This window comes from Tenrec ecaudatus, chromosome 5 (assembly GCF_050624435.1).
Source record: "Tenrec ecaudatus isolate mTenEca1 chromosome 5, mTenEca1.hap1, whole genome shotgun sequence".
NCBI classification, from domain to species: Eukaryota; Metazoa; Chordata; class Mammalia; order Afrosoricida; family Tenrecidae; genus Tenrec; species Tenrec ecaudatus.
In genome coordinates, this window is record NC_134534.1 from 86329100 (window position 1) to 86355286 (window position 26187).

The 26187-nt window shown below is 40.3% G+C and overlaps 1 protein-coding gene across 1 annotated transcript in view; it reads right to left on the reverse strand.

The window, feature by feature from the left end:
- Positions 1-26187, reverse strand: part of NSMAF (neutral sphingomyelinase activation associated factor) — a 71494-nt gene that overhangs the window by 4457 nt on the left and 40850 nt on the right. The window contains exons 13-30 of the mRNA XM_075549701.1: positions 25210-25386; positions 24148-24227; positions 21877-21967; positions 21718-21781; positions 19961-20012; positions 19731-19851; positions 17024-17155; positions 16289-16331; positions 15818-15981; positions 14459-14567; positions 13224-13282; positions 9386-9453; positions 8284-8351; positions 7754-7877; positions 6647-6730; positions 4580-4730; positions 3824-3926; positions 3622-3731 (exon numbers count right to left, since the gene is read on the reverse strand). Of these exons, the coding sequence (XP_075405816.1) occupies positions 3622-3731; positions 3824-3926; positions 4580-4730; positions 6647-6730; positions 7754-7877; positions 8284-8351; positions 9386-9453; positions 13224-13282; positions 14459-14567; positions 15818-15981; positions 16289-16331; positions 17024-17155; positions 19731-19851; positions 19961-20012; positions 21718-21781; positions 21877-21967; positions 24148-24227; positions 25210-25386 (1800 nt within the window). The remainder of the gene's footprint in view (positions 1-3621; positions 3732-3823; positions 3927-4579; positions 4731-6646; positions 6731-7753; positions 7878-8283; positions 8352-9385; positions 9454-13223; positions 13283-14458; positions 14568-15817; positions 15982-16288; positions 16332-17023; positions 17156-19730; positions 19852-19960; positions 20013-21717; positions 21782-21876; positions 21968-24147; positions 24228-25209; positions 25387-26187) is intronic.

Sequence of the window (26187 nt, forward strand, 5' to 3'; positions counted from 1 at the left end):
TGGAGAAAAATTTACCAAGCCAATGGCTACTTTTAAAAGGTGGGAGTGGCAAAATTAATCTCTAACAAAATAGGTTTCAAGGCAAATAATAGGAGAGAGAAGACTGGCCATCACATGTTAGTTACAGGAAGAACACACTGGGAACATAAAACCCAATGAAAGACCTTCAATCTACGTCAACCAAATCCTCATAGACAGGGTTGGAGAAATCAACACCAATAATAATATATTTCAATACACAACTCTCCACGAAGAACATCAGGAGAGAAATTCATGAACGAGATGAGCTACGTAATACAAACAGTCCATGCAGAGCACTCTGGCTGCCAACAACACAGGTCTTCTGGGCACATAGGATACACTTTAAAAGTTACCACATACTAGACCACAAAGCAAGCCTTAACAAAACACACTGCGATACTAAAATTCAATTGTGAAAATTCTCAGATCATAATACTAAAATGAAATCAACAATATGAACAAGAACATGAAGACAAACACATCGAGACTGACAACACCCTACTTAATATTGGTTGGGTAAAAGACCAAATAAGGGATGAAATTAATAAGTATCTTTAAGCACAGAAGAACAAGAACACAACATACCAAAACCTTTGGGACACAGTTAAAGCAGTTAACAGAGGCAATTTACTGTGCACATATGAAAAAAGAGGAGAAAGTCTAAATCAACACCTTAACACCACCACCAACTAGAATAAAGGCAACAACATGAAGCTTCCACCAACATAAGAAATCACCAAGATTCAAGTAGAAATAAACAAATGAAATAAAAAGAACAAGAAGTTGCTTTCTTGAAAATATCAGTAAAATTGACTAACCTGGCAAAATTAACAAAGGGTAAAAAAGATGAAAATACCTAGAATTAGAGATGGAAGGGCAACGTCACAGCAAATTCAAATGAATAAATAATAATAACTATTAAGACAAGCTGTACTCCAAGTTTATTTATGCCCTGGAAGAAATGGACAAATACCGATCAATACACCTCTACAAAAATTAACTCAGATGCAAGTAGAAAACCTCAGCGAGACTCACAACTAAAGAATAGAGAAAGTCATCTTGAAGCTTCCAACCAATAAGCGCCCAGGACCAGATGGCTTCACAGGGCAATTTTACCAAACGTCCACTGAAGAACTGTCATCGTTTCTGCCCACGGTATGCCAGAGTACAGACATAACGCCAACTTCCCAATCATTCTGTACGTTAGCACAACCCGGACACCAAAACATGGCAGTGACCTCACTGACACAGAAAACGACACCAATATACCTCATGAGCATAGATGTAAAAATTGTCCATACACATTTGGCCAATAGGAATGCAAGGGTGGTCCAACATTAAAAAACAATGTGTGTGTATGTATGTGTATATATGTGTATATGTATATATGTATGTGTATATATGTATATATATATCATATTAAATGAAGGGGGAAGTGCAGAGTGGAGACCCAAGGCCCAAGTGTCGGCCAATGGAGATCCCCTCATAGAGGGGCTTAGGAGAGGAGATGGGTTAATTAGGGTGTGAGGTAGTATCGATGAAGAACACAGCTTTCCCCCAGATCTTGGATGCTTCCTCCCCCCAACTACCATGATCCGAATTCTACCTTGCAGGGCTGGATAGGACAGAGGCTGTACACTGGTACATATGAGGGTTGGAGGTACAGGGAATCCAGGGTGGATGATACCTTCAGGACCAAGGGTGTGAGGGACGATGCTGGGAGAGTGGAGGGTGAGTGGGTTGGAAAGGGGGAACTGATTACAAGGATCCACATGTGACCTCTTCCCTGGGAGAGGGACAGCAGAGAAGGGGGGAAGGGAGACTCCAGATAGGGCAAGATATGACAAAATAACGATGTATAAATTACCAAGGGCATATGAGGGAGCGGGGAATGGGGAGGGAGGGGGGGGGGGAAAGAGGACCTGATGCAAGGGGCTTAAGTGGAGAGCAAATGCCTTGAGAATGATTGGGGCAGGGAATGTATGGATGTGCTTTATACAATTGATGTATGTATATGTATGGATTGTGGTAAGAGTTGTTTGAGTCCCTAATAAAATGTAAAAGAAGAAAAGAGAAAAAAATGATTAGGGCAAAGACTGTACAGATGTGCTTTATACAATTGATGTATGTATATGTATGAACTGTGAAAAGAATTGTATCAGCCCCAATAAATTGTTAAAATAAAAAAAAAATTTTTAAAAAAACAACAACAACAAAAAAATGTAATCTACTATATAAACAAGACAGAATGAGACTCACATGGTTATATCAATCGATGTAGAAAAGGTATTCAACAATATCCAACATCCATTTCTGATAAAAAATAATAAAGTAGAAACAGAAGGTAAATACCTCAACATAATAAATGTATGTAAGAAAAGCCAACATGAAACATCATACTTACAGAGAAAAACTGAACACATTTCCCCTGAAGATGGAAACTAGACAAGGACGCCCCTATCACCATTCTTATTCAACATCATGCTAGAAATCTTAGCCAGAACCATTAGACAACAGAAAGAAATCAAGGGAATACAATTAGGCAAAGAGTGAACTTGCTATTTGCAGACACCATGATTTTATATAGCAAGAACTCCCAAGGACCCCAGAAAAGGTGGTTTGAAATGTTTAAGAGATTTCATAAAGTAGCAGAACACAAGATTAACAAGCAGAAGTCAATTGGATTCTTGTATACCAAGAGGGCTCTAAAAAATACATCAAGAAAACAATATAATTTAAAATAGCCACACAAAAGGTAAGATACATAGGAGGAATAAATTTAACCAAAGGGGAAAAAAAAAGACCTGCGTAAGGAAAACTAAAGAACACAGTTACAAGAAATTAAAAAGAGACGCACACAAATGGAAGAATATCAGTTTTCATGGCTAGGAAGACTTAATATTGTGGAAATGTCAATACTAGCGAAAGCAATCTACAAACACAATACAATTCTGATCCAAACGACAATGTAATTTGTTAAAGCAATGGCAAGACTAATAACTATTTGGTACTTTCAATATTCTTCCCAGCACAATTCGAATGCATCAATAATGCATATCAAAAGAATCCAAAAGAGTAAAACAAGAATCCAATGGCTGGGAAAAAATCTTTAGCAACAACACAACAGACAAGGGAATAATCATGAAAATCTATAGAACCATGCCACACCTCAATGAGAAAAAAGAATCCAATAAAAGGAGCAAAAGTCATGATCACCGATTTTACCAGAGAAGACATCGAATGGATAGTAAACACATGAAGAAATGCTCATTTCACTAGCCATCCTGGAATAAGAACAGAAGATAGGGGCTGGGTTGGAAAGAAACTGATGCGTTGATTAAGTTTTATTTCTTTTACTCTGTATGTGTACTATCTTTTAAAAAATTAAATATTATTACAACTTTTACTTTAGTTTCCAGTTTCCCATTTTTATGTTAATGTAAAGACCTCCTTTTTGAAGTCAAATATCAATCCACATGAAAATTAACCTAAGTCCTGATAGATCTGTGCTGTAGATCACTTGACCTGGCCCAATAGTGACTGCATGCAGACAGGTGTCTGAGAAGATAACGATGCTCCCTGATGGACGAGGATGTATACCTGTGTGGCCCTGAATTCTCTCGCTGATTTTTGCTGCAAGGAGATCCCAAACGAGCAGTTCACCAGACTGACTTCCAGATAAAACTGTATTTCCATCCCAGATAAAGCACCTGTAAAAACGATTCAGAAATAGTCCTTTCAGCATGAAATGTTCACAGTCCTGTTTATAAATGGCTTCAACACTAGACTGCAGGGACTATACCTCTGTGGTCCCTCAGAAGCCAGACTTGAGATGAGCATTCCAGTCTGTACATCTATGACATTCAAGCAGCCGTCTTCTCCTGTGCTGAGGACGTGGCGGCTATCTGACATGGAAAACATGATACTGAAAAATAGTTCATCTGAGATTTTATTTCAACCACAATGGCTTAATCTCAGATTTCACTGTCCTTGAGCTCCTTGGCTTGATATGTGTTGCTGTTCCTAGGGTGCTGGGATGGCACTTTATAGGATATCCATTCACTAAAGACAACACCAAACCCCAAACTCACTCCCACGGAGTCCATCCAATTCATTCTGACCTATAGGACAAGACTGCCCATGTGAGTTTCTGAGACTAGAAATTGTTGAAAACCATCGTTTCCCATGAGGCATCTGGTAGTTTTGAGCTGCTGACCTTGCAGCTAGCAGCCTCTGTAACCCACTATGCCACGAGGGCTTCTACATACATTCACTTTTATCTTATAAAGTAACTTAGTGAGTTAAAGGATTAAGAATATTATCCACTATTGCATTTCTAATAGGTACAATGTCACAAGTATAATGCACGAAGCATCTTTAGCTATTGGAAAATGTTATCAGCAAAATATTTGTCTAAAAATTTTTTTAAATTTTAAAATGACATTTCCAAATCACCCAGTATTGTCCGTATTTAAAAAGCTAATGCACAATGGATGGATATATGGATTGTGATAAGAGTCCCCATTAAAATGATTAAAAAGAAAAAGCTATGACATACCTGGGCTAAAAGCAGTATCACACACAGTCCCTGAGTGGCATGGTATCTGATGCAACATGGTGGCAGTAGTAAGGTCCCAAATACTCACAGTGCCTTCTTTGGTACCAGAAACTAAGAGTGTGCTTGTAGCATTTAAACTGATTGTATCTACCTAAGAAAGAAAACACACTAGTAAAATGTTCCGTTTAGAATTACATTCATTAATTATGTGGCTGATTCATGTATGAGATTCAAATAGTGATATACATTCATTAAAGTCTGCTGTCCATCATACAGGCAGTTAATGCAGATCATTTCAACATTATCCTACTGAATGATGATTTAAAATATAACTAGGTTCTTGCTACCAAGTAGAAATGTCAATGAAAATTAGATACTGCTGAAGTAAGTATTGTCTTCAGATAGCCTAGGATCACAAAATCAATGTCATTTTCTTAGTGCCATACTCTGAAGCACAGCAATGGACTGTTAATGATCACCTGAGATTAGGGGAGCAAAAAATAAAAAAGGTTATAAAAAGGGGCCTCCAAAACATCATAGAAAATAGAATTAGAAGATAAATGAAAAATTTCCACACACGTTTTGAATGCCCCTTGTATTTCTTAACCTTGGTTAATCTGTAGGCTATAGAGATTAGGCATCAGTTCAGGATTTATGTATGAAAGCCTCCAGTAAAAGTACAAGCTAAGATGTAGCAATATGAGCCAGCGAAAACTAAGTCATCTCAGGCTACACATTCTGAACCCACTTAGCTGGGAGCATCGGTGTCTTCATCTATCAATAGAGAAAAATTGTCCCTTCTATCTTCCACTTCAGAGAACATGAAAGATGGTGAATCATACCTGGGTACCTGTGACAGTTAGATAATCTCCTCTCAACTTGAGCGAAGAGTTGGTGTCTAGCCTGTCGAGCAGGTCGCAGCTTGACCTCATTTGGAGGTGCGACAGAGATAAATACCTCATTGCAGGCCAGACCCACTCTCTCTGCCTTCCCTTTCCTGCTGCTGAGACACTCGGAGAGCTGGAGGAGACTCGTGCCAGTGCTGAGATGCTTTCACTGCCACTGGCTCCACAAGACCTTCTACCCACTGGCCTATGATCTTCCAGCATTCGACATCATTGCATGTGCTGTGTGAGTCTAAAGAGGAACTATGGACTAGTATCAGACTTATGAACTTGATCTGGATTGGGTTAGGATGTTCTCTCAATATACAATTGCTCTTTTATATAAAGTACTTTCTTAAACACAGTTGAGTGTATATGAATTTGTTTCTTTAGTCAACCCGGACTAACACAGTACCCTGAATCATTTTGGGGTACCCAAATATTCAATGCTACTGGTGGCATAATGATTATGGTCAGCTGTAAAACTCTTCGTCACCAGTTCAAAACACCAACTGCTCTGTGGGAGAAAGATGTTGCTTTCTACTCTTAGAGTTAGTCTCGGAAGCCCACAGGGTCAGTTCCATGGTGCTCTCTCGGTTCACCATGAGTCAGAATTGACTCAGTGGCGGTGATAATCAATGCCATCGATCCATAAGACAGAGTAGCACTGTCCCGTAGGGTTCCTGGACTGACACAGGCAGTCCATATTTTCCCCATGGAGCTGCTGGTGGGTTGAACCACCAACCTTGTGGCTAGCATCCCAATGTTTAAATAATTGCATTATCAGAACTTCTCTCTGTCATGCCTAGAAATTGATATTTTAGAAGTCAAGTTGAATGAGAGTAAATTATCATGGAAATGTACAAAGATAGAAATAGAAGGAAAGAAAGACAATATAGACTTAGAAAATCAAGGAGTCAAAGGAAAGGACTGAGATTTAACTGATCTCTAAAAATCAACACAAAGATAAAAAGATGACATAACGTATATACTTGAGTATAAGCCGCTCCGGATATCAGCTCAGATACCTAGTTTTACCACAAAAACAGCATTAAAAATGTGCTGACAAACTCAACTTATACACAAGTATACACGATATATACACACAAAAGCAAGAGACAGCCATGCTCCCCACCAGGACTTCCTAGCTTCGTTCCATCAGGTGGTGTGTGTCCGTACTTACACTGACATCATGTTCCAGTTCAGCAAGCAGGTCAAAGTGGTGCCTTCTGGTGCCTGGCACCTCTGCAGGTACGCCAGACCACACCTAGGGTGGGGAACATTGCAGAGGTTATTTTCATACATTACTTTAAAAAAAGTATCTGATTTGTATAGAAAAAACTATTATAATTCCATATAACATGCTTGCCCATCAAATTAAACTGAGTAATGTGCTTAGCACCTTCTCCACAGTACTTGGGCTTTTACACCTGTTAGTCTATAGTTAATTGCTTATACCCATATCTGTTTAAACCAGTTTCACGTGCTATTGTAATTTTGTGATTTATTGTGTGAACCAGAGAAATAAAAGTAGTTTAAGAAGACTTGAAACAGTAAGCCATAGCAAAAATAGAATAAATTTACGTGAAACTTTGTCTCACAGATTTCGAATATGTTATCAGGAGAGACCAAACAAACATAATGCCATTGAGTCATAGGACCTTGCAAGCGAGAGGAGACTTGCTGGTGCGGTTTTCCAAGGCTGTAAATCTTTACAGGGGCATAAATCCTTACATTTCTCCCACAAGGCAACTAGTGGGTTTGAAACACCAATCTTGTGGTTAGCAGCTCAAGTTATAACTCACTGTGCCACCAGGGCTCCTGGGAGAGACAGGCCCACAGAAGGACGCCCTATTTTGTATAACAGAGGGTCAGTGTAAAGGAGCAGGCCCTTCAAGGAGATGGGTGGGCACAGTGGCTGCAACAATGGGCTCAAAAATAACAGTTGTGAGAATGGCGTCGGACCAGCTGTGCCGTCATTCTTTGTACACAGGGTGGGTAGGAGTGGAAATCCACAAGACAGCATCCGACAAGAATCATAGTGGCCAAGAAACCGCAATCACTTAAGGGGGCAGAGAAAGAAGTCTGATGAAACTCCCAATCAAAGAATTCTAAGGATTTAAAATGTTTGTTTTCGTTTACATAAATAAAAGTTGAAAACCCAAGATGATGAATATAATGTGATTTATGCAGGAAAGTTTTGCAAAAGATGCAAAGAAAAGGCTCTATATCAAAAGAATGGTGAATGAATATGCATGCAATCTTTCTAAGTTACAAGTTATTTACAAACCTTCACTGTCGAGTCCCAGGATGCAGAATATAGCCTGTTGTCATGCCAACAGATTTTACTAACAGCATCATCATGTCCCACTAATGTGTCCTGGCGTCTTCCAAATGCTATGGAATAAAAATAGCTAAGATAAAAGATAATAAGAACTATTGAAACAGGAGTTAAGCTTAATTGTAAGACATGATCAAGAAACATGACACTTTAATTCTGTAGTTAAGCTCTTTTAGAATTACAAATAACTTATTTCATGTGATTAAGCAAAATACTCAAATCTGAATTTAAAACTAGAACGTCCCAGATTCTAGCCATCTGTTTTCACTTTGAAACTTAAGAAAAAAATGGAATCTAATTGGAGAAATTAGATTCAAATAACTAAATTCCAATAAAATAGTCTGCTCCTTATAGTTAATATTGGTTTCCCTTGGAGAAGACCAGTATCCAAGAGTGAAGACTGCGTCCTTTAGCATCAAGGATCCACAACAGTCGTTCTTACGTGGAATGTTACAAAGGAGCACGTCACAGATACATACATGTTATTATCCCATGAAGAACTTATGACAGTGGCATCTCCTGGTAAAAGCAAACATGATGATAAAGCCTGAAACGCAAGTAATTCAACATTAGTAATTTCCAAGTGTAAAGTCTAATCAAAGTGTGGCAGTTACATAATATACAAAGGTGAAGGGGTGTTTGTTATTCAACCTGTCAATCAGGTCAGGCCTCCTTATGGGCATGGCCTTCTTTCTCATTAGGAGGTTCTGGGAACCTCCTCTCCCTCCCTCTCCCTTCACCTTCCTGATGGCTGTGCCTGATTGCTGCCAGAGCCCCATCACCACCATTGGCTACACATGACTTTACATCCACTGGCTCATGCTATTCCTGCATTCTGCATCATTGCATGTGGCTGCAGGAGTCTGAAGAGGGACTTATGGACTTGATTGGACTGGGCTGGGATATATATATATTACTTCTTGATAAAAATTTTTTTCTTACACATAAATGTGTTACTGGATTTGTTTCTCTAGTCAACCTGGCTTAACACACAAAGTAAAACTATCTCAAAAGTTTCTAAAACTATATGTTCACATTCTCTTTGCGTTAGCCTTTCTCATGTTTATCCAGGTTTCCTCAATCTACATGCGTAGTTTCCTTTCAAAGACTGGAAAGAATGTCACAGTTTGTCAAATTTTGTACCGATAAATCTAGCCCAGTAATTGTCAGCGGCTCCGAAGGGCCCTCACTGCCCTAGGGTGGGTGAGGTCCTACTAATCCTAGGGATGGCTGCTTGTTGGGAGTGATCCTCAGGAATTAAAATATCCTCTGTAGTTTAGAAATTCGGTGTGTAAGAAAAACATGCAATAATACTTCTTATGTAATTTTGAAAAAATTATAGTATCTACAAGGAAGAGATCTACAGTATTTATAAACGTATTTATAAGGAAAGGACAACCTAAAAAATTCTTATTAAATTTAGAGACAATTTAAGAAAGTTTTAAAAAAGATAATATGTAGAAATTAACTCATAGAAATAAACTCAAAATTGGGAGAAATAAAATGTGTATGTCTGTGTGCAAAACACATTGCTAGATGAACTTATATTAAAAAACGGCAATAAATTTAAAAGGAACTCACCATATTTGAAAACGATATACTTCTCTGTAGCATTTTGGATTCTTTAGAAAACATCTTTAAGGTGGAATCTAATTTAATAATGAGAAAGGAAGCGTATAAAATTTTCTCACCATCAGATAAGACAAGTAATAAAGTAGCTCTCCTCTTAGTCCTGGAGCCAGTCAAATAGCTGGGTGATCTCAGGCTTCAACCCACAGCAACTGAGTGTAAACATGGTGTAATGCTGACATTTTAGCATGATTAAATGCATAGTTAGGCCTAACAATTCATCTAAAGTAAAAGTTAAATATCTATAAAGTTAAATTAATATTAACCATAATAACCTTAAAAAACTTAAAAGATTTTGGCAATTTAAGAAAATTATGGTATAATGCTATTATACTAAGAAGCCCTGACGAAGCTATGGGACAAGCACTGAACTGCAAAACTCAAGGTCGGCTGTTCAAGACCCACTAAACCACTCCACGGGTTAAAAAATTAATGTCTGCTCCCATAGACATTTACAGTCAAATCAGATTGAGTCAATGGCAAGGAGCTTTCTGGTTTTACTGTTTTGTACTATTTAATCAAGCTAATTTTAGCAAAATCAACACACAAAAATCTTTGGAATTCATAAATATAAACCTAGATAAAGGCATTCTCTGATATTACTTTGAAAACCAAAGGTGAAGAAGCCTTCTAATTCTTAAGAATGCCATTTCTATGAGGCAAATCTGATTGCTGGGCACAAAGTCTAGTTAAGCTGATTAATTTGGGGCCTCCTGATCATAGTACCAAAGGTTGTGAAACGGGCACAAGTGTGCCAAAATATTCTTCTCAAGACCAAAAAACCCTCTTTGGAAATGATGATGGCAGCATATGCACAAAGGTGCTTGAAGCAACTGATGTATGGATTGTTATGACAGTATTAGCCGCCAGTAAAATGATTTATTAAAAAAAAAAGACCAAATCCTCCTCCTCCTCATTGCTTTTGCTGTCACGTCAGCTCAAATTCATGGTGACAGTTCAAACTGAGTCACAGAACAAAACACTGTCCAGTTCTAGGCCATCTTCTTCATTACTGGTGAGTTGTGTCCAGTCACTGCGGTTGTGTGTCTGTCACTCCATCTCATTAAGGGTCTCCCTGTTTCTGCAAGACAAGCTCTGGTGCTGCCTGGTGATTAAGAGCCTGGCGTTCCATGAAGGCTCGGTGCTACACATGCGCCAGTCACTGGATTGCTGTCCGTTGGAATCAAGTGGGTTGCTTCTCTAGACAAGGCAGCTTATCACAAGATGCAGACGGGGGAGCCAAAAAAAAAAAAAGCCAGAAAAAAATTTCAAAGCTATGTATTGAAAGGTTTTAACAAAACCGTATCAGCTTCAAAATACTCTCCATTACATTGAATACATTTGTCAAATCTGATTCCACTCTTGGAAGCTTTTTTCAAACTCATCATTTGGATGACTGACAGCACCTTCCTCATTTTTTTCTTCACCTCTTCTATGTCGTCAAATTACTGTCCTTTCGTGTCCCTTTTCATTTGTGGAAACAAAAAAGTCACATGGAGCAAGGTCGGGTGAGTAAGGGACGTGGGCTAAGAGCATGCTGGCTGGCACACCGAGATGGCTGAGGGAGCAGGTGAATCGTTGTGGTGGCAAAGCCAGTTCCTAATCTGCCACAAATCAGGACATTTTTGGTCACACACTGTTAACACAATCTTTTCAGAACCTTTAAACAAAAAGCTTTATTAACAGTCTGACCTGATGGAACGAACTCCAAATGCCCTATCCCCGATAGCAAAAAAATAAATGAGCAGCATTTTGGTCTTTGATTCCACTGGATGAGCTTATTTTGGGCGTGGTGAAGATGGTGCTGTCCAACGGGTTGATTGATGCCTGCTCCAGGGCCATACGAATACCACAATGTCCCGCCACTAGTAAGGGCATCAGAAAGAAGTCTGGGTCCCTTTGGAGCTGCTCTTCCAAAGCACGGCATGTTTCCACTGGACTCTCTTTGTGCTGATCCATCAGAACCTGAGGCACAAATTTAACAGCGATCCTTCTCATTCCCAAATCTTCTGTTAAGACTCTGGCAAACCCACCTCCAAGAGAGTCCAGATAACGCCCCCATCTCTTCAGAGACCTGCTGTCAGTCTTCAAGCTCATGTACACGAATTTTGTCAACATTTTCGTCCATTTGGGAAGTTGATGGACATCCAGAACAAGGTTTATCCTCAATTAATATGTCACCTTTTTTGAAACGAGAAAATCAGTCACACACTTTTCCCATAGCGCTGTCCTTGTAAGCTGTGTTCAACATCACAACAGTTTCTGGGGCATTTCCCCCAGGAGGAAACAAAATTTCACAGCTGCATGCTGTTCTCCTAAATCGGCCACCACAAAAAAAAAAAACAAGGTTTGAGCGAAACTGCTTTTAAGAAAAAATCCACTGTGTCCAGAGAGAATCTTCTCAGGCGACACCACTGGCTGCATAAACTCAGGGAGTTGCTTGAAAATGGCGTACTCCAAAAGCTCTGCCCAGCAGAGCTAGCTTATTTATTTATTCATTCATTCATTCATTTATTTATTTGGTGGGGGAGGTACCCCCCATACATGAATAATACAAATTACCGAAATATAAAAAGGAGTTTGGCTTTTCCTTTCTTTTAATTTAAATCTCTCCTTTTGGGGGTGTGACAAATCTTCAAGGAAGTAATGTTATGTTTAGTTACCCTCAGGGTTTTGAAATCTTGATGCTCTTAAAACTCCTGATCTACTATAATGACCTGAAGGATTTAATAGTGTCAGACAATCCAGCTAAGAGCATACATAAACTCTGCTTAAAGATGCAACGTTTTGTCCTATTACAATAATGGCAAACTCAAGAGGTAAACACTGCTAAGGCAACTGACTTGCTTATTTCTATTAGAAGCATAATCTATGTAACCTCATCTTATCCATTAGTGCATATACTGAATGTTGAGTTCTTTTTGGCTTGTTATTATGGAATCATTTTCTATGTTTTGGGAAAATTGTGTTTTTAAAAATCTCTGGTAGTTTTTGGAAGAAAAAGATATGAAATGTTAGAGATAATAAGATCTAAGAGTAGCTGATTTGCCTGGGAGTTAGCAGGTGCTAACTTCATCAAAATCAGTTTTTTATAATAACCTGAGTAGGAAAATTACAGTACTATCCTCGTCTCCACACCATCCAGTATTTCCCACAGTGCTTTGAGCCTAAGGGAAGCATAAACGTTTCTAGTTGCACAGGCAAAGCGATGGTGTATGCAGCAAGGGATCCTTGTGCTCTGACCTCTTCAAGAGTAAGACAGTCAAATTCTACTGTGCTATTAAAACAGTTACAATTCACGTCCATCATATTCAAGAATTTTTAACTATTGTTATAATGTACAGCCACATTAAAATATGTAGATTAGATTGGAAATAAATCCACAATGTACCTATGTAAATGTATACTAACAAACCTGGAAAATTTAACAGGAACTCTGCATTTGTACTTGCTTAAAGGCACCAGACCCCTGCCAATTGTGGCGTGCCTGGTCTATGCTTTCTGCCTGTCAGCCTCCGTCAGCTGCCCTGACTGCACTTTCACAGAAGGCATGGGAGACAGGCTCTCTCTGCTCTACAGCTAATGTCTCAGGGAGCCTTGCCAGCAGTATCAAGATATTTAATTTTTGCTTTGGCAAAGTAATGAAACTTATGTATGAGTATATACATGAGTTACTCTAAATTTATGTTATATGGAGGCAGCTCATATAAGGAGATCCATTAACAAAGTGTTAGGAAACCTGGCTACTTTATGGTTCTGGAAAAACTACTTTTCAGAAAAGAAAACATACCTTGGGATGTGGTAAATATTGAAGAGCCATTGCGAGAGACTGCTATTCCGGTCACTGCTCTGCATAAAACAAGGAGTTTCATAAATCACTATCAACCATATAGTTTGGCCAGTGCTTTAGGAAGTCACTGGTTTACTCCCCAGTTTATTTCATTCTTTTCTTCACAGCTTGTCTGTTGGACTTCTCCCAGAATACACATGCCATGACCACATCACCCTTTTCTTTTTTTGGATAAAATCTTATGGCTAAAAGACATTCCACTTTTAATTTTCCAAATTTCCATAATCTATGTTTAACCTATATTTTGACCATAAAAATAATAGTCTTCCTCAATTATATTTTATTACAGTGACCAAAATTACTAAAATTTTTCTTTACAATCCCTTCACTGCGTCTTAGCTAAATATCAGTTACCCAGTGTTATATAATTGTGCCCCATAAAAATATGTGTTGTAGTATTGGCCCCTGTTCCTGTGTATATAATCCCATTTGGGAATAGAGCTTTCTTTGTTTTGCTGTTGGGGCCATCCGGGTAGGCTGTGTCTTAAACTCAATCACGTTTCAGATATTTAAAAGCAGATTAGGCGTGAAGAGAGGAAACAGATCTGGAGGGCAAGTGATGCCCCCACCCATGGAGACAGTCAAGAAACCAAGGAACAGGAAACGGAGCGTCAAGCACCTTTGTGCAAAGCAGAGAGAAGAAAGAGAGGCCTCCCCCAGAGCCAGTGTCCTGGGTCCAGACAGTCTAGCATCCTGGGAGCAAGTCAATGGCCAGTTTGTCAAAGCCCCCACTGGTGCATTTCTGTTACAGCAGCACCAGATAACCAAGGCACCCAGTATGTTAGCTTCTGATCTATGAGGATAAAGTGTCTGGTTCCAGCATATTCCATCGATTCACTCTTCACTTCCTTCGATTGGAAGGTCCCTTTCTCCTTACCATATCTAGGGGTTGAGAAAAGAAAGCTTATTCTGGTAGTGAATAAGAGGAGATCATCTATGTCTTTTCAGGAAGCACTGACTTGACACTGATTTAAACGGGACCCACACACCCACCACGGCTGAGAGTGTACCTATCATGAACATGCTAACTGTGTTTCTGTGACCCTGGATCAGAGCAGGTCAAGGTTCTACAGAGAGCGTCCCCTTAACTGAGTTTTTACAAGTTTAGCTCTAAGCTACGGTCCCACTTTGGCAAAGAGTATCAGCCGCAAGCAAAGCTCTACCGCTGCGCTTACTCTTTGTGGATCTTATGCTGCTCGTGTGACTGCAACTTGGTGATGTTCATCCACGCCAGGCTTTTGCTTTCTTCCGTCAAGTCTTCGAAGGACTCTTCGCCTGGAGACACTATATAAAATTGTTGCTAAGTGAGTCAGCTAACTTAGTAAGAAACCACAAGCATCTGATACACCGTGATTTCTATTAACATCAAACAACAAACAAAAATCACCCATCAAAAAATCACTGCTTTGAAATGTACATGTCATAGAACTCCAGGTTAGTCGAGGTAAGCACTAGGAACTCCGAAAAGCTGTAGAGAAACGTAGTAAAGTAACATTAAATACTATGAACTTTAAAAATTTTATCAGTATTTTCAAGGTTTTCACTTAAGGACTTGAGGCAATATGACACTGAGCAACCACTTCCTTGTCAGAAATCCTTGCAAAGATCAGGCAGTTCCCTAAGACCACTGCGGTTTTGTTTGGGTCTGGAGGAGACAGAAAAAGAGGTAAAGTTAATTACTTCATGTGCCTCCTGGTGCTCTCTTTCTGGGTTCCTGCTATCGGGCTGGCTTTCACAAAGGGCTGGGACAAGTGTCTGCCCTTTAAAACACTTACATGACAGTGCTTACAGGGATGGCAACCAGGCAGCCTGAGTTTGAGTGGTCTTTGTCACTGAGCCTTATGGGGGGCCGTCTTATAAAGAAGGACAAGTCACTTATGAGTCACATGACTGCAGTCAGCTCTTTGGCCAACTAGGAGTAAGCAGGGAGTGCTCAGCTGTGTGGGCCTGAGAAACCCAAAAGCACAGCAGACAGACAGCCTGGAGAACTAGCAGGAATACGAATTGCAATTACTTTGCTGTAGGCTTCTAGACGGTATGAAAGGGCTCCTGGGCACCTGCGGTTTGATGGTCTTAGACCGTGCAGCACGGGGACCGGAGGCACGTGCGTCCCTTCAGGGTGTGAGCACGGGGCTGGTCCCACTGCGCGCTCCGCACACAGCAGATACTCTACCTTCATGTTTTCTACTGAGGACACTGGAAACGCGCAAAGGAGCCAGAGCCCTGAGGACTGAAGACGTGCGGGTGGGCGAGGAAGAGCAACACCACGTCAGGGCTGGGAAGTAGCAACAGGAAAGAAGTGAACTTCCCAAGAAAATGTCATAGCTCACGCAAGCTAAATTACTGGGAGATAAAAACCATTTGTCTTCTTTCAACGTCAATAGTCAGTTTTCATGAGAACTACAATGGGACAGGAAGCACAGTGATCCCGCAGGAGCCCCCCAACTCATGGTCTGTGTCATCTTCCGAACCCCTCGAGCCATGCTCATAGAACACAAACAGAAAGCACTCGCGTCTACATCCTTGACATTTACCTGGGCAATCGGCCACCGACGCATGATGACCAGACGCCTGGGGCACACTTTTAACCGTCGGTGCGATCCTTCGGGGATGTGGGGTCATGAACAGCTGCTTTGGCGTCTGCCCGAATTCCAGGATCTGGGTCAGCATAGCCACTTTCTCGTCAGGGTCCTCAGTGCTTCAGGACAGAATACAAGCCACGTGAGCCTCCAGGTGAAAGTGCCCGGGACACACTTCTACTGAACAACACACGGCTCTGAGAGATGGGCCTTGATTAAAAACGGCAGCTCTATGCCAACACTGTCTGAACCACATCAAAGACCTCTCAATAGTTTTCCGAGGTTCAATAACTTACGTAATGACGAAAGCATGGTCTCATTCATTGCAACAGCTTCATCTTTAATACTCTCAAATAACTACAGTAATCACTTAGATAAGGAGGTACTTTGTAACTCAAGCAGAAACTCTTTATAGACCTTAGTTACCTGTTCAAGTCAACGCCTCCTTCATAGGTCAGGGGATGAAACACTAAAAAGAGAGGCATAGAACATTATTGAAGATTATAGTAGTTCATTGTCATATACACTCTCCTCAAAGCTTAAACAACCTAACAACTATAAATTTGTGCTCCAAGACACTGACATTTGCTATGTACAATAGACTAATGTCTAACTCAGTAACTATTGAAATTATCTTTGACTGCATAAAATTCTGTTAGGTTCAAGGACTACTTGTCTTGGTTTATTTCTCAGGCAATATTCTTTCTCCTTAGGGGAAGCAGGCCTGATATTATTTGTTTTTACCCTGCAAAGCCCTGGGAGTAATCAAGTCTGGATTTCCAGGTCACATCTTGTTATCAATATTCACAAAATTAGAGGCAGGTGAAAACCGAATATGCAGCAAAGTCTTCAGGGAACCTGGGACTTGAGAGAAGACACAGCGGGCCTTTCGATGGATGTGAGGCCACTGGAGTATCACAGTGAGTGTGATGAAGAGCACATTTACAATTATTTTAGAAAAATCTCCCAAGAACCTGAAGGAGTCCCGGTGAGCAGGTGTCCTTCAGGTGAACATGTTTCCTCCCTCTCCTTTACTGTGTCCATGCACTGTCACTGAGTCAACAACACGGTTTTCTGATAAAAGTTCCCTCTGCTAAAGAGCTAAGCTGAACTGCTCTGGCCCAACATCTCCAACACCAAGTACGATGTGAGCTTGCATACCATTCTGGGCCTCGACAGCATTGCTCCCTTTTTGCTTATAGCCAAATATAAGATCAATCCATTCATGAAGATGCTCTGACACGTAGCTGCTTTCCAGGCCATCTCTGTTCTTCTGGAGGAAGTCCTCAGGGCCTATCGGACCAAACCAAGTCATGAAGTCAGTCTCCCTCTGCTTTGTCTACTTCCTATTTAGGTAAAGCCTCTAGAACAGGCAAGGGTAGATAGGTTAAATACGGTACATTCCCCTATCATATAAAATAGGTCTTTTATTTGGTGTTGCTAGTGGTGGCAGGGAAGTAGTCAGACCATTTTCACAACAATTAGATCTCCTAAATACATAGGAATGTTTTTATATTATAGACAGATGGAAATGTTTGAATTGGGGCTGATTTCACCTCATTCAGAAAATGAGCGAGTTATTTCAGGGGGAAAAAATCCAAGCAACTATAAGAATTAAGACCTTAATGCTTAAATTGTACTATTCAGTCAAGAATTTATATACCTCGCGATACAGGGGACTGCACCGGAGACACAGTGTGGGAATTGCACCTGACCTGATCCCACCACACCGAGGCAAATCACTGGGGGAGTGCAGCGGAACAGCAAGGGAATGGAGTGGTAAGGTCCCCAGGGAATGCTGAAAGTGGACTTTGGGGCCAGGGCGTGGTGCCCCAACAGAATGGACTGGAAAACGCTCCTAAGGGCCAGCAAACGATCCCTGAACTAACTACAAGCTTTTCTCTTGTGAACTGTTTTGTTCTGTTCTTTTTCAGTGGTTTGTTTTTGTTGTTTTGTTGTCTAGTTGTATACTGTTGCTTTGTTTTCCTCTGTCTAGTTTTCGTGCATGTTAGTGACTCCACAGGTCTGTCTGAATAGGACAGGCTGGATGAACTATCTGGAGGAAAAACAACGGGACCGACAGTTCCGGGGGGACTTGGGGTGGGGGGGTAAGGGGGGTAAGGAAGTGGTGTTAACAAACCCAGGGACAAGGGAAAAACATGGGACCCCAAATGGTAGAGAAGGGGGAGTGGCAGGCCTGGTGGGAAATGATCAAGGGTAAGGTTGCTTATAGAAGAGGTATACTCTAGCCCAGGTGGTGATGAAGCATGGTAGTAGGGCAGGAGGAAGGTCAAGGGAGATGGAGGAAAGAGCTAGGAGTCAAAGGGCATTCATGGAGGTCTAGACAAAGACATGTACATGCAAATATATATAGGAGGATGGGGAATAGATCTATGTGTCTATATTTATAGGTCAAGTATTAAGGTGGCGGAAGGACCTTGGGCCTCTACTCAAACACTCCCTCAATGCATGAATACCTTCTTTTATTAAATTGGAACTCTATGATGCTCACTCTCCCGACACAACGGCTGGAGCCAAAGTGGGTGAACAAGTAAATGTGGTGAAGAAAGCTGATGGTGCCCGGCTATCAAAAGAGATAGTGACTGGGGTCTTAAAGGCTTGAAGATAAACAAGCGGCCATCTAGCTCAGAAGCAACAAAGTCCACATGGAAGAACACACCAGCCTGTGTGATCGAGTGGTCCCAAAGGGATCAGTTACCAGGCATCAAAGAACAAAAAATCATATCATTGACTGCACACCTCCATGATAGGATCGCTGAAGACAAATGGGTGCACAAGCAAATGTGGTGAAGAAAGCTGATGGTGCCCGGCTATCAAAAGAGATAGTGTCTGGGGTCTTAAAGGCTTGAAGGTGAACAAGCGGCCATCTCGCTCAGAAACAAATAAGCCCACATGGAAGAAGCACACCGGCCAGTGCGATCACGAGGTGCCCAAGGGACCAGATATAAGGCATCATGCAAAAAAAAAAAAAAGATATAAGTGTGTGTATGTATGTGTATTTATGTGTATATGTATATATGTATGTGTATATATATATTATATTAAATGAAGGGGGAAGTGCAGAGTGGAGACCCAAGGCCCAAGTGTCGGCCAATGGAGATCCCCTCATAGAGGGGCTTAGGAGAGGAGATGGGTTAATTAGGGTGTGAGGTAGTATCGATGAAGAACACAGCTTTCCCCCAGATCCTGGATGCTTCCTCCCCCCAACTACCATGATCCGAATTCTACCTTGCAGAGCTGGATAGGACAGAGACTGTACACTGGTACATAAGAGGGTTGGAGATACAGGGAATCCAGGGTGGATGATACCTCCAGGACCAAGGGCGTGAGGGACGATGCTGGGAGAGTGGAGGGTGAGTGGGTTGGAAAGGGGGAACTGATTACAAGGAGCCACATGTGACCTCTTCCCTGGGAGAGGGACAGCAGAGAAGGGGGGAAGGGAGACCCCGAATAGGGCAAGATATGACAAAATAACGAGGTATAAATTACCAAGGGCATATGAGGGAGGGGGGAAAAGGGAGGGAGGGGGGGAAAAAAAGAGGACCTGATGCAAGGGGCTTAAGTGGAGAGCAAATGCCCTGAGAATGATTGGGACAGGGAATGTATGGGTGTGCTTTATACAATTGATGTATGTATATGTATGGATTGTGGTAAGAGGTGTTGGAGTCCCTAATAAAATGTAAAAGAAGAAAAGAGAAAAAAATGATTAGGGCAAAGACTGTACAGATGTGCTTTATACAATTGATGTATGTATATGTATGAACTGTGAAAAGAATTGTATCAGCCCCAATAAATTGTTAAAATAAAAAAAAAAGAATTTATATACCTCAATGTCTCCAATACTTACTTGAAGCCCAAGGAGGAAGTTCTACATCATCAACCATCTTCCCTCCTTGCCTCTTTCCTAAATCCAATTTTAGGCTATTGACTAAAAAGCTGATATCATCACCATAAAATTCAGGAATCAACTGAAAGTTTCAGACCAAAAAAAAAAAAGAGAGAGAAGAGCAAAATCATTAAAAAAAAAGGGCAATTCTAAATCTACCTGGTAAAGCAATAGCTTTATTAATTACATACCTCTTTAAAATCTGTGGCACCATCCAAACAGTTTTTCCAAGTGTCTGCAATACTAAATATGAAAGGAAGAAACAAAGAACTGATTTTAAAATTAAGTCTGTGCAAATAATACCAGGAGCAGCTTCCAATGCACTATTTTGTTCTATACTTTACCTACATTAATGCATTTAATTGTTAACCATCTACATATCCCACTTACAGCCCCGGGTCCAATGTATTTAAGCAACTTCTCCCAGGCTGCAGAGGAACCAGGACAAGGAACGAAGGGGGATATTCCAGAATCCAGGATTAACCCTTCAGGTGTACTACAACTCATTTAGTGCCAACCTGCGACTTTCTCTCCCTGGATTTGGACAGTAACCCCTGGTATCAAGTGGATTTCCAACTCACAGTGACTCGATGGGGCAAAAGAAAAGACCCTGAGGTTTCCAAGGTTGTGCACCCTGGCAGTCTAGTGGACTACTAACCGCAATGTAAGTTAAAATAGCGAAATACTCTCACAGGTAGAGCAAGGTGTTGGTAACAACAAAGGCCCAACAAAGGGAAAATCAGTCTTGGAATGTGATACAATACTTTTGAAAAAAACCCCACTGTTTTGAAGAATATAATATGGGAGAGAGGATTTATGATGTAATATTATAGAACATGAAACTTAAAATTACATGTCAAAAAACCATGTCCTCAATTTAGAAACACACATTTACCTACAAAAATACCTGGAAAGGAAATAAGATAGATCCAATAGTGATTTTGAAAAAAAAACAAAAAACGTGTTTTTTTTTTTACATTTTAACTAATGTTTGACACACAAATTATACATGTATAATTTACAAAGTACTGATACTAGAATTCCAGTTCATACATGCATAGGTTTATTCCAAATAATACATGTTTAAGTATGTATGTGATCAGTGGATGGCTGCAGATTTATGCTCTCGGTAATCGACAGGCCTTAGTTTTCAAAAAAGACAGTTTATAGTATCTTGCGAAAAACAGATACTTTGCAACCACCGGGGAAAGGTGGCTCCCAATTTTGAGGGCAGGAATAGTATTAAATTTTTACCCAAACTCAAGTGGGTATCTTTCCAAATCAATGAAGATTTGTAACAAGCTTAGGGGACTGCAGTCCATCCAGAATAAAACCACATTTGGGGATGAACCAAGCATCTTAAGGACGGCTGAGAAGACCACATGCTTAATTCAAGGCAGAGCGGTCAGTCCAGAAGGTTATGGAGACTGTTTGGGGGGCTCCAAAGTGACGACAGATGTTCTTGAGGAGCCCAGGGTAATCACAGTGCCTAAGTGAAAATGAGGAAAAGGACCGATATCTCCTATCCACCCTGACAATGTTTCAACTAATTCTTTGAGGGCAACCAGGATGGTCTTCCCAAAATTTTTTTGTGGAGCTCTTACACCACCCAGCCACGCTCCACCCCTGCTTTGGCCTCCCAGACAGCTTGTCATTAACCAAACTCAAAGATGATTTAGAAGGAACATGGTTGAGTCTCATGAGGATGCCAGCCGCCAATTGGATATGGTATAAGTCCGCCTAGGGGGTCTTTGGGGAGGGTGAGAAAGATGAGAACCCCACCTTCAAAAGTGGACAGAGCTAGATGGAGGATGCCAAGAAATAATAGCTGCATAACTTGATAATTTTGTTCAATAAGGATTTCTATGATTTTGTACCAATACTTTTTGACTTACCCTTGTATAACTAGAAAAAAATTACAATTAAAAGTGATATATTTATAACACACCTGTTGAACATTCTATCTGCATTATCAAATCTTCCATTCTGTAAACACAGCATATACTCTGGTGCTAGAGAAACAAAATCAACACAGCTAAATCAGATCAAAGACTCATTTGACCTAACAGAAATAAAATGTAAATGTGGTGATGATACAGGATCTTACCAATCCTAACAAGATAAAACAACACGTAACCAGGAGAAGAGTAGTGACTGCCATACATGAATTTTGGCTCTGGCATTTCCTGGTAGCGGGTCTACAATAAATGGAAATTGCAGTGTTAGCTAAAGCAATAAAAGTCTAAAAGAAATCATGCTATAGATATACTACACTCCTTATTTTCTCTCCTAAATAGGCCAATGAGAAGATTAAAGGGGAAAAAATCTGTGACTAAGCCCAGGATCCCTAGAAGAAGCATCCTGGTTTTCTTGCCTCAGTCATACAATGCGGGGGCTGAGTGCACAGAACTGACCGTACATAGTACTGATGTAATGTAAGGAGGCCTGTTGATACAGTGGGCTGAGTATCAGGCTATTCGCTGCAAGGTCAGCAGTTTAAATCCACCAGCTGCTCAGCAGGAGAAATGGGGCTGTCTGTCCCTGTAACGATTTTGGAAATCTTATGGAGTATTTGTACTCTGTCCACAATGAGTTGCATGAAAATAAGTCAGTGAACTTGATAAAGGTCACTTCCGGGTTGTTAGCAACAAATAAAAACGGTGGGCAGCTATATTCAAGGGTGAAGAGTCAACATAAATTCAATCCTGAAAATATAGTATTAGATACAACAGAATTTTATAACTATGTATTATGAATCAACTTATGTATTATTATGTAAAGTTAATCAAATCTCCACTTCTCCATATTCCAGGGATCTGTATCAGCTGTTCATGAGGTCGGCACTCTCTCGGCCTCTAGGCATCCAGAGGTAGGTCAGATCTCACAAAGTAAAAGGACACTTTCTTTCAGATTGCCAAAAAGGTCAGTGCAAGCTACAAAGTCAAGAGTTCAAAAGACACTAACTTCTGACCTGTTGGCCATAATTTCAAGAGTTTTCTACTAACGCCTGAGAGGGGGTTTTTCGTGAGTTTGTTTTGATCACATGGTAAGAAGAAACTAAGTTTGAAGAACCCCTTTACTCATTATCATGATCACCCTAACTTCGTATGTGAACATATCCCTAGGTCACATACGTCTGGTGGGGTTCTGTTAACTCGAGCTTAAGATAAGACAATTAGCCCTGAGAAAAACGAGAAAGGTATGAGCTCATGAATTAAAGAGCGTACCCCTAGATAAATGCTTCCTTTGAGAACACTGATACTGTCTGAAGGGGAATGGGTAGCCATGGGCCAGGTTGTAAATCCTATGGCTCGGTCAAATATTGATTATACTCCCAGAGAAGGCTACTATACTATGGGGGGAAAATGAAACAAGACAAATGTGCGGACATCCACAGGAGGATAAACGTCCCAAATGTCTGTAGAAAAGTAAGGCAGTCTTGGAGAATCTACCCACTGCCCTTTCAGACTGTTAATAAGACGCACATTGATTCTCACCTTGCTGATTGGCTGCGTAGCTGGTATTTAGATTCTTATAGCTTCATGAATCCCAGGTGGCCCTGTCGGGTAATTCTCAGGCTGCTAACTGCAAGCTTGGGGGTTCAAACCCACTAGCCATTCCTCAAAAGAACGAGAAGGCTAACTGCTCCCATAAAGATGGATAGCCTGGAAAACCTCAGAAAATATATGGCCACTGTGAACTCAGTGGCATTGAGTTTGTACTACTCTTTCAGGATGTAAGCTGAAAAGCTCGGGGCCTCCCCTGGGCCATTTCACTTTCACTTACTAGACGCCACTACTACCTTGGGTTTGCTGGTTATCTGGAATGACTTAGAGAGAAATAATCAGAAATAAGTACCGTATAAAAAGTGCTGTCGGTAAGATTACATGCTTGCTTCTTATTACAGCACAGGGATGCAAATCAGGCCCATCACAAAGAAAAGAGGCACGGGCAAGGCCGGTGAGGGTTCTCAGTGCAGAGCTTCCATATCCCAAAGAGGATGCATGACCCTCCGTTTGCCAACGAGGCCACGGCTCTGTGCTCGGCACTTCACTGCAGTCACCACGGGGGCCGCGCTCGTGTAAGTGGTAGGTGACACCGAGGTGACGTGGTGTCAGGCTACTTGGCAGTCTTTCTGGTCTGACCAGCACCTACTCCTTAAAATAAATGTTCACGTGTGGTCTGCAAAGGCACCTCAACTATTAAGGAAAGTCCAAGTGGAATCTCTTAGGAACCAATGAGAAAGATCAAATTCTTTATCTGCAGGTGGTGGTTCATTACCACACAGAGAAAACTATTCTGTGGGCTCTGTTTCAGAATAATACAAGACGTGACTCAAAAGCTGGTGGGGTCCAACAAGCTCGAAGAGAACACATACCAGAAGCCTCTCCAGTCTTTCCTTATTGAGCGCCCCAACCGGCTGACTAAGATCCCGGAAGGTCCTTGGATTTGACAAATCTAGAAAAGTAAAGGAACATATAATTCCAGCTTGTGCTTGATAACATTACCCCCCAATCCATTCATATGCAAATATTTATTTAACTTATTCCCATAACATAAATACCTTTACAAAAATTGAGATAGATTTCTAAGAATTACTGCACATCCACTGGCTGCTTAAATGGAACTTCTGCTTAGAATTTTTTGAGTTTTATGTTAGTAACCCCAATTATGCAGTATTTAGTACTCTAATTTAGTAACACTGTGAATATTAATTATTTTAAAGTTTGCTTAGACAAACCAAGTAAAACAGTAAAAATTTTAAAAAATCCTCTACCAAGATTTGCTTTCTAAATTGGATATAAATAGCAATAATGTTAGAATTCAGATACCTGAATATTATCAGAAAAATAGTTTTGGAAAGGTTGCTTTCTCTTTCAAGTACAAGAGTTTGATACAGTTAATTGTTAAAGTGCATCTATTATTAATGATAAATAACTTTAAAAGACTACAAAAGAAAATTAGAATAGATCATACTTGTTAAAACAGAGAAGTTAAAATAGTTATCACTCAGTAATATGATTATGATTCATTGTTCTTTGTGATTATTTCAGTACTTTACAAATGCTCTGTAATACTTGTTACTTTTGGTAACCATATTTTCTAATGTAATCTTTAAAGTAAGAGGATATACCAAGTCCTATTTTCAAAGTGAGAAACTTAAATGTTCCAAAAGGTGGTATTTGCAGATAATACTGCTAACAGTGTGATGTGCATACCTGCTGTGCCTTTCCCTAAAGAAGTCAGAAAGTTCCTTTTTTCATATTAACACATAATAGCTAGCATCTTAGAATGAAGATGGGAAATCTCTAGCAATAAAACTCAAATGGGTTTCACGTATCCCATCATGACTCCAAAAGATAACTGATTCTCTTCTTTTAAACCAATAGGGGTTACCACTTTAAACTCGGCTCTATTTGAATTCGTGCTTGGTCTCTACCTAGCACAGGGCTGGAGTAGTCGTTTATTATCCACGGAAAGACAGGGTACTGAGAAAGGTCATTGCAGCTCCGGTCGGCCAGGTTGTTGAGGTGCAGCAGATACTGGTAGTTCGAAAGGTGTCCTCGCTGCCACTGTAACATGTAGCTCTCGGCAGTGTGCTCTGCTACGTGGTGTTCTGGAGGAAAAGGGAGGCCAGAAAGCTGACCACGTCATTTTTCAAATAGTTTGCTAAAATCTAGATGCTTCAGATATAGGCCATTCAGTAGACTTTTGAAAATACATTTTAAGAAAAGCAAAGTAGGCTAATACCTTGTTTCTAAACAGTGCGGCTACTCCATTAAACATGAATAACATTTCTAAGACCAATTGGCGAGATTATTAAATTATATGTAATTATTATACAACCACTAAAATATGTTTTAACCTACCCAAACTTAAAAGTGTGGAAAAAATACATAAATATTTTGATGGTAATATATTTACTATATTATATATAGCCAACAATATATCTTTAAAAAAAGGACATACAAACGTGCCTTAATTTTATTGGCTTAAGAAACTATACCCATGAAGAAGGAATCTTTGTTAAGCTGATAACTAGACCTACACTTGGTTTTCCTGCAGTGTCTGAAGTATTGTACCAGAGTATTAAAAGATATGTAATATTTTATTGATAATAAAAGCTATCCTTTTAAAGGAATACATTTTATTATCTCATCGTTTTATGTGAATCGTGTACATGTTGATAATATGCACTGTTTATTATACATTAAGTGTTTCAAGAGATCCACTTCTTTGCCTTTTATGCCCACGTATATTATGTAGTCTATTTGCAATCGTTTCAAAACAAAACGACGTTAAAATGATAGTTGACGTAGGGAACAATAGTGGATGTTAGCCATCTCCTCACCTGTATGTATGGGTGTTAGCTCAACTGCTTTGTGAAGCAGGATTCTCAGAGTAAAAGTGTATTTGT